The sequence below is a fragment of the Pleurodeles waltl genome, chromosome 7 (genome assembly GCF_031143425.1).
Source record: "Pleurodeles waltl isolate 20211129_DDA chromosome 7, aPleWal1.hap1.20221129, whole genome shotgun sequence".
Taxonomy (NCBI): Eukaryota; Metazoa; Chordata; class Amphibia; order Caudata; family Salamandridae; genus Pleurodeles; species Pleurodeles waltl.
Window position 1 is genome coordinate 914,413,134 of NC_090446.1, and position 7,801 is coordinate 914,420,934.

Here is a 7,801-nt window from a genome sequence, read left to right on the forward strand (position 1 = left end):
TGCAACACAGGAGCCGGCTCCAAATGGAGCCGGCGGTGTTGCAGGGGTGCGACGGGTGCAGTTGCACCCGTCGCGATTTTCACTGTCTGCTTAGCATGAGTGAAAATCATGCTGGGGCCCTGTTAGGGGGCCCCTGCACTGCCCATGGCAGTGGCATGGGCAGTGCAGGGGCCCCCAGGGGCCCCACGACACCCGTTCCCGCCATCCTGTTCCTGGCGGTAAAAGCCGCCAGAAACAGGATGGCGGGAAGGGGGTCAGAATCTCCATGGCGGCACTGGCGGGAAACCGCCGGATCCCCTTTTCTGACCGCGGCTTTACCGCCGCGGTCAGAATGGGCAGGAAAGCACCGCCAGCCTGTTGGCGGTGCTTTCCGTCGGTCACGGCCCTGGCGGTTTTTACCGCCAGGGTCGGATTGACCCCCCAAGTTTCTACCAGAAACCTTGGTAAAGAAGGTAAGCAACGTTTTCATTGTTCGGTGCCAGTGGTCAGAAATTGAACTTTGGTAGAGGGCTCAGACCTTGCTGTGCCATTGTTGAGTGGATGCCCTGGGATAGAGTGCCCATCCACTGTTTGCCAGGACTGGATAAGTCCCCTGAGAAACATTTTGCTATGCTACTGGTAATTGCTGTAATGGGCGCCTATGTCAGTTGTGAGTCAGATAACAGTAGTATCATCACATTGGCTTGGTAATAAGAAAGCCTGATGGGAAGCGAGTAGAATAGATGTGACCACAGTGGGGGAAAAAAGTTATTTTATATATATATATATATACAATCATGTATTTGAGACAAAGTGTGCCATTTTTCCATGTGTGTACTTACCGGGAGATACAAAATATATTTGTGTCCCAGCTCTAACTTTGCAGATACGTTTAGTAACCATGTGTTCATGACCAGGCCTCGTGTTTATATGATCCTCAATGGGTCAGAAGTGCCTTCATCCTCCAGCAGTATCAACAGTAGTGGGAGACTGCATTTTGCAGGTTCTAGTTAGTAATACAGTTAATTCCAGTGCTAAAGATGATGATATTTAGATGGTACTGGTGGATAAAATTTTACTGCCAGTGCTTGTGGCAACTAATTTTCTGTTGGTGCTAATGGGCTTTGTTTTTCTCTTCCTAGGTGTCCTGGCCATTCTCATCCCCCGCCTGGACATTGTGATTGCACTGGTGGGCTCTATCAGCAGCAGTGCCCTGGCTCTTATCTTCCCACCTCTCATGGAGATCTGGACCTTCTACGAGGATGGCTTGAGCCGCTGGACTGTGTTCAAGGATATCACCATCAGTGTGGTGGGCTTTGTGGGCTTCGTGGTGGGTACTTATGTGTCCCTGTGGGAGCTGGCAAGGACAGCCACTCATCCAAGCATCAATGCTACCAGCTTCTATCTCTATGCTGTGGAGTGATCATGGCATAGACCTTGGCTGGTCTAAATCTGCCTAGGGGATGTTCCCTTATCGGTACCGCCCTTCTGGCAACAGATGTGGCTCTTTATTTTTAAGTGTCATATTCACAGTGGGTCCTCCTGAAAAATTCCATCCTTATCAGGCTGCCGTTCCAACCCAGTCCATTAATAGGTTGCCATCATTCGGGTGCATCAACCCTATGATCATGGTGCATAGGTTTGGGATGACTTTTTCACGGAGGTACTTAATTTTGTCTGACCTCTCAGGGTTTTTTTTTTGTTACTATAAAACTATGAAAAGGAAGTTATAATAGATCTTAATATCTGAAGCATAAGTGCAGTAGTATCCTATTGTATCCAAGATAATTAGGGAACGCATGCACTGTGCTAAGTGTTATGGCTGCTGCATTGGGGATTGGACCATTCTCCTATTCCTCACACTCCTCATTCCATGTTGCTTCAGCCAACAGTGTTTACAGTGTTTTGGGTTTCTGGGGTGCTTCTGGTTTTCACCCCACAGACAGATTGTTGATACCTTGGATGCCAACAGAAAAGCAAATATTTGTTCCACATGCTAGATCTCAAGCTGATATTCTTCTAACCCAGAGCTTGGGGAGGTGGTGGGGCAGCGCCTTTTGGAGCTGGTCTCCTCTTGTCTGTTCTGATTTTGGCTATGCTAGAAAAAAAACTCACGTTTTGGCTATTGTGTTTTTTAAACTTGCATGACATGTCCAAGTCGTCATTCCACCGACTGCTTAGTGTTCACCGTGTCAGCCAGTCCATTGTTATCCTCCAGTGAGTTTGGAGGACGCTGGCGAACTGTCTCAAATCATGTTTATGTATGATTAGTTTAGAAAACTGTCAGCAAAGTCACAAAAATCCTAAAACATGGATTATATGACAGCGTGAGCTTCTGTAACAAACTTTCTTGTGTGTTTAGGGGCCTAGGGGTTTAACGGTTGGTTGTCGACATTTGCAAGTGTCAATCACTTTTACCCACATAAAGCTGCAAAGTACAATAGGGCTATCATTTAATAGACAGCTACCGTGTCCCATAGGTCCTGCATACTTGATAGAGCTGGTATGCTGTATACACTGCAGCTCCCTAAAGGGCCTGTATGTCCTGTGGAGCTGGAGATACGTCTTGTCCTCTAGCGATGTCTGTGAAACAGGCATTTCCTGTAGAACTGGCATGTCCTAAAAAGGTGACATGTTCTGCAGAGCTTGGATTTCTATTTGCTTGTTCAGTCTGCAGTGTTAAATGAGGAGCAGCTGAGGAGAGCGCTAAAACTTGCCAGTGTCTGCATGGCCCATCACTCTAGCACAATTTAACCAGCAAACCGAGAAGAAATTCCTTTCGATTCTGTAGCGATTGTGCTCTCATATGCCCACCTGCGGCCCAGTAAAAATGAAGTATCGCCAGGAGTAAAAACTACTTCCACGTTTTTCACTTTGTTGTCACTGGCAGCACCCTTGCTACTCTGATCCTAAGGGTCATGGTGGTAGTTTTGGGAAATAGGTAGAAAAGGGACTTTTACTACAGCCTTACCTCCTTTCTGTAGTCTCCATTCCTTTCCCCTCTTCAAAGCACTCAGCATAAAAATTGAAGTTTTTTTAGAGGTTAATGGTCAGGCAAAGGGTCGACCTTATTATTCCACCTCCCCTGACATATTAGCAAATCGACAACCTTGACTGTTGTATTCAATCTCTGCTGGCCCGACACTCCCATGAATACATTAAATCAATTTGTGAAATACGGCCATTTGAAGGCCCATCTTTTTACCCGCCATCACCCCCTTCATATGGGGCATGCACAGAGCATTGCCTGCAGTTTGGCCACGGATTCATTATCGGAGCCAAAGTATATCCTGCAGCAGATGTTTACGTTTATATTGATATGCTATCCTAGAACCATAGTGAATGCCATGATTAAAGCATTGCTTTGAGAATGTATGTGTAAGTGGAGTATAGATCCACGAATGTTTAGCAATATGCTGAACATGATTCTGGTGGCAGGCAAATACACCTTTTCCATTTATGCCCAATTAAACTAAACACAAACCCAACCACACTTGAAGCTCCAAAAACCTGAAAACTCCTCTCGATGCTTACGGATTTCTTTTTCTCTGCTTGATTGTATTGTTTTTATTAACATTGTGAAGATCAACTAGCTCAGATCTTACACTCTCTCGGTTTTGAGTATGAAGGTCTTTGTGTACCCTGAAATGTTTGAATCAATTAAACGCCGGTCATTGTTCCGAAATCAATAAAATGACTAGCAAACACTTTTTGAAAAATCAATGGGCAATTCAGTCTGCGGGTTGTGCAGTTCCTATGGTCAAAATTATTGCAAGTACCTGTCAGGGGTGCCCCAGCTCATTGTGTAATCTACCACAAGTCATCTGTGGCCAGATCACAAGCTCTTTGCTCATGACCAGGCATCCTCACCAAAATCAGAGAGCTCGGAAGATGGTCTGTTTGAAGTAGAGGTAATATGTTAATTAAAAGCAGCCTTGCATCGATTTCAGCTCCCAGTTTTATAACCTTTGGGAAAGGATGTCCAAAATGGCCGCCAGAAACCTTCTGTCTGTTTGGGACCTGGTTTCATCAGCAGTGTTATGTTACATAGGAGAAGGTAGCCTAGGCCAGGGATCTCCAACCTTTTCTATAATAAGTGCTAATTATGTTCAATGAAAATGATCCAAAGCTACTAATATTATTGGTGCTGTAACAGTGATCACTTCAGACAAGATTACATTAGTGGCCACAGCATGCACAATTACCAATAATTACCTCAATGCATCAGGCAGGGTTGCCAGCAGTAATGTAAAAAGGAATGCCTCTATTTGGCTAATATATGACTTCCATAGCTGCAATGCCCCTGGTACCGAAGATGTGTTAGTAATCAAGACTCTCCAATGCCGAATGTTTATCACTCAAACATGGAGCTTTAAGGATACTTTGGAAATTCAACCATTTTCCTCCAAATATTAGGATATGAGTTCCGAAAATACAAACGTTTATGTCTCAAATACAGATGTTTCACCTTTGAGATACGTATATAATTTCACCAAATTATATGTTTCTGTTTTATTAGAATGGGCTGTATATAGGAGAGCTACATACAGGTAGCTGGAGAGCTACTAGTAACTCACGAGCTACTCACTGGAGAAGCCCGGTCTATGTGCTCCTTCATGGTTAGCTGTGTTGCAGATCTGTGATTATCTGCATACCAGAGCTAATGACCTGCAAGCCTTGCAGCATTGCGCCATAATTTTTTCAAAGGAACCAAACTCAATTTTTAAGGGATATATTGTGTTTTTATGACTTTAATACAATATGAGAACTCAGGGACGATTCTTAAGCAAAATAATGGTAAAGAAGCACCAGGAGTGAGCCTATTGGATTTACCCTATAATCCTATAATCCTCAAACACTGAACCGTACAAGTGAGAAGCTAATAGGATTGTCCTTGCCCAAAGATAACTTATCCCAGGCTTGAAAAAATTATTGCACGCTCTGTACACACATCAAGCAAGTGGTGCTCGATTGGAACTTGGCTATCGTGAGTGTAAATGTTGCTTGTTGATGCTGCTCTGAACTTCGGCCCATTTCCTCTTAAAGTACACCATTTTGAAAAGAAAGCAAAATGCTTAAGGCCACAGGGAGCCCTGTGCTGAGGTCCGAAGTGGGGTCGCAGTGTGCTCAACATTTTTGCCTCCTCTACATGAGCTCTTTTCCTACGGCTGGGTGTAAGCTGTTTGCTATACTAAACTGGTGTGTAGGGCTTTAGTATTCTGAGTGAGTCCGAATGTTGCATACAGCTGCGTGACGATTGCACACTACGGCCCTCATTCTGACCTTGGCGGTCGGCGGAGAGACGGCGGTCGGACCGCGAACAGACCGGCGGTATTAAAAATGGCATTCTGACCGCGGCGGTCACCGCCGCGACCGACCGCCACTTCCCCACTCCGACCGCCACGGCGGTCATGACCGCCGGGCTGGAGTTTGCGCACTCCGGCCCGGCGGTCGTCCCAAGACCGCCAACGGTATCATGACCCTGCCTACCGCCGCGGTTTCTTGCGGTCGGGAACCGCCATGCGAACCATGGCGGTAAGCACTATCGGGGCCAGGGAATTCCTTCCCTGGCACTGATAGGGGTCTCCCCCACCCCCCACTACCCACCCGAGTCCTCCCCCCACACCCTCCACCCCCCTGCCACCCCCCAGAGGTGGTACGAACCCCCTCCCCACCCCCACCCCGACATGCACATACATGCACCCCGACATGCACACACCCCCAACATGCACATATACACACCCCCTACACACACATACACAACGGGGACACATACCCGCACACATACATGCAGACATGCGCACCTGACGAACAGCACACATTACCCATAGACACAGCAGCACCCCTCGCCCGCATACACGCACTCACACACCCCCTCTACACACTCACACGCACACCCCCATGCACGCCCACATCACACAACACCCCCCCTCCCCCTCCCCTCACGGACGGTCAACTTACCTTGTGTGTTGGTCCTCCGGGAGGCGACGGGAGCCATGGGGAGGTGACCGCCAACAGAACACCGCCAACAGAAGACCGCCACACAGATATGTGGGTCGTAATTCTGTGGGCGGTGTTCTGCTGGCGTGGCGGTGGAGGTTGACCAGTCTCCACTTTCCCGCCGACCGCCAGTGTGGCTGCTGGCGGTTTTCCGGCGGAACGCTCCCAGCGGTCAGAATGCGCACAGCGGCATACCGCCGCGGTCGGCGGTCTTCACCGCGGCGGTAACTCGGCGGTCTTGCGAAAAGACCGCCAAGGTCAGAATGAGGGCCTACGTCTCGATCCTTAAATGCATGGCTGACTCCATGCGGTGTTCTCCAAATCATCTTACCCCTCTCTCAGTCAAACATGCAGTTAACTTCCTATTTCCCCATTGCAGAAGTTTGAGGGTCTCACTGGACTGAGCATATTACCTATAATAGTTCACTCATTCTTCACGAATGTGATCATCGGTAACAGCCGGGGTACCTGGTTAGGATTGTGCTTTCTCTCGAGCTTTGAAATGGGGTGCCTTTATTCTTCCCGCTCATATTGCTTTTACTGCAGTCTTTTCTCTGTGTTACCTACACGCACTTGCACACGAATTATTGTGATGTGGACCACATATTTTCCTCTTTGCTAAACAAAAAACAGTACAAAATCTCAGTAGAACCTAGGAGAGAGAGCTGCGGCGTTCACCTTCATTTAAACATGCATTCTTTGTTCGAATGCTTGTTTACCTATGAGTTAGCTTTACAGGCAATGTATATTATAATTCCTAGAGATTTCGTCTTTCAAGACAGTATTTTGACTTCTTCGGCATGTGAGGCACCTGGTTATCATTCCAGCTCTCTCTACTATATGTACTGTCTGAAATGCAAACGCCTCAATGGGCTGCGTCACACACGTTTATGATATAATAGGTGTGTATATATTACATCTTTGTGTTTCTGTGATCGTTGAATATGTTTACCTCAGCTGTATATGATGGAACAGGCAGTGGTTGTACGTATGTGCTGTGCTACCTATTTATAATGGAACTGGACTCTCTTAATGCAATGATGTAGTCTCTTCTCAGTGATATCATGGAAGGCAAATAAAGAGATGATTTATTTTATGGCATTAGGAGTAACTTTTTTGTTGGGCTTTCCAATGTGTTCTCTGGGCATTTAAAAACAGCAACATTCAAAGTGAGCAGCACTCTTCTCAGTAGATTATCTGGTGAATGCCCGATGAAAGGTAATTTCTTGAGATTCAGTGGCACTCAGTTCCTACTCTATTCCTACTAAAAGTAGTTGTTTATTTATATGTAGGTAGGTCAGTACATTTAAAGTGAAGATACGTACAAGAAAGTTTAGATTAGTACTGCCTGGGTGGCTAGGTAGGACCCCAATCACTTTATGGCATTTACAGACTAGGTCATACATTTTTAGAACGTGGCGGATGTTATCAACTAGAGGAAACTGAGTGTTCACGACAGACATGAAATCAGATCAACTTTACTGTGGTATGATTACTCTCAGTCATTCAGTGATGTAGGGATGCCAGATATAAACAAGACGTAAACAATGTGGGAGTTGAACTTGCATTATGTACCCCTTGCATTAACTTCCTGGTAGCTTTGAGAGCAGTAGGGCACACTTTTGCGGGTCGGGCCCCATGTATCAGTTTCCCACAGGTCCAAAGCTAATCAACCCCAATATCTTTCACATTCAGGTTGTCTGCAGTCCATTGTGCTTACCACAGTCACTGGAAGGTCAGACATAATAGATCAATAACTGTTCCAATGTTATTACAATGGCGCTGGTTGCTAGCTGCAAAGGGGGCCATACCCTGGAAATGG

General features: G+C 46.4%; 1 protein-coding gene across 2 annotated transcripts in view; it reads left to right on the forward strand.

Moving 5' to 3' along the window:
• The window catches only part of LOC138245726 (proton-coupled amino acid transporter 1-like), a 391,946-nt gene extending 384,866 nt beyond the window's left edge, over positions 1-7,080 (forward strand). For both annotated transcript variants that reach the window (XM_069199585.1, XM_069199586.1), the window contains exon 11: positions 1,122-7,080. In XM_069199585.1, the coding sequence (XP_069055686.1) occupies positions 1,122-1,402 (281 nt within the window). In that variant the 3' untranslated portion in view covers positions 1,403-7,080. The remainder of the gene's footprint in view (positions 1-1,121) is intronic.
• The last annotated feature ends 721 nt before the right edge of the window (positions 7,081-7,801 follow it).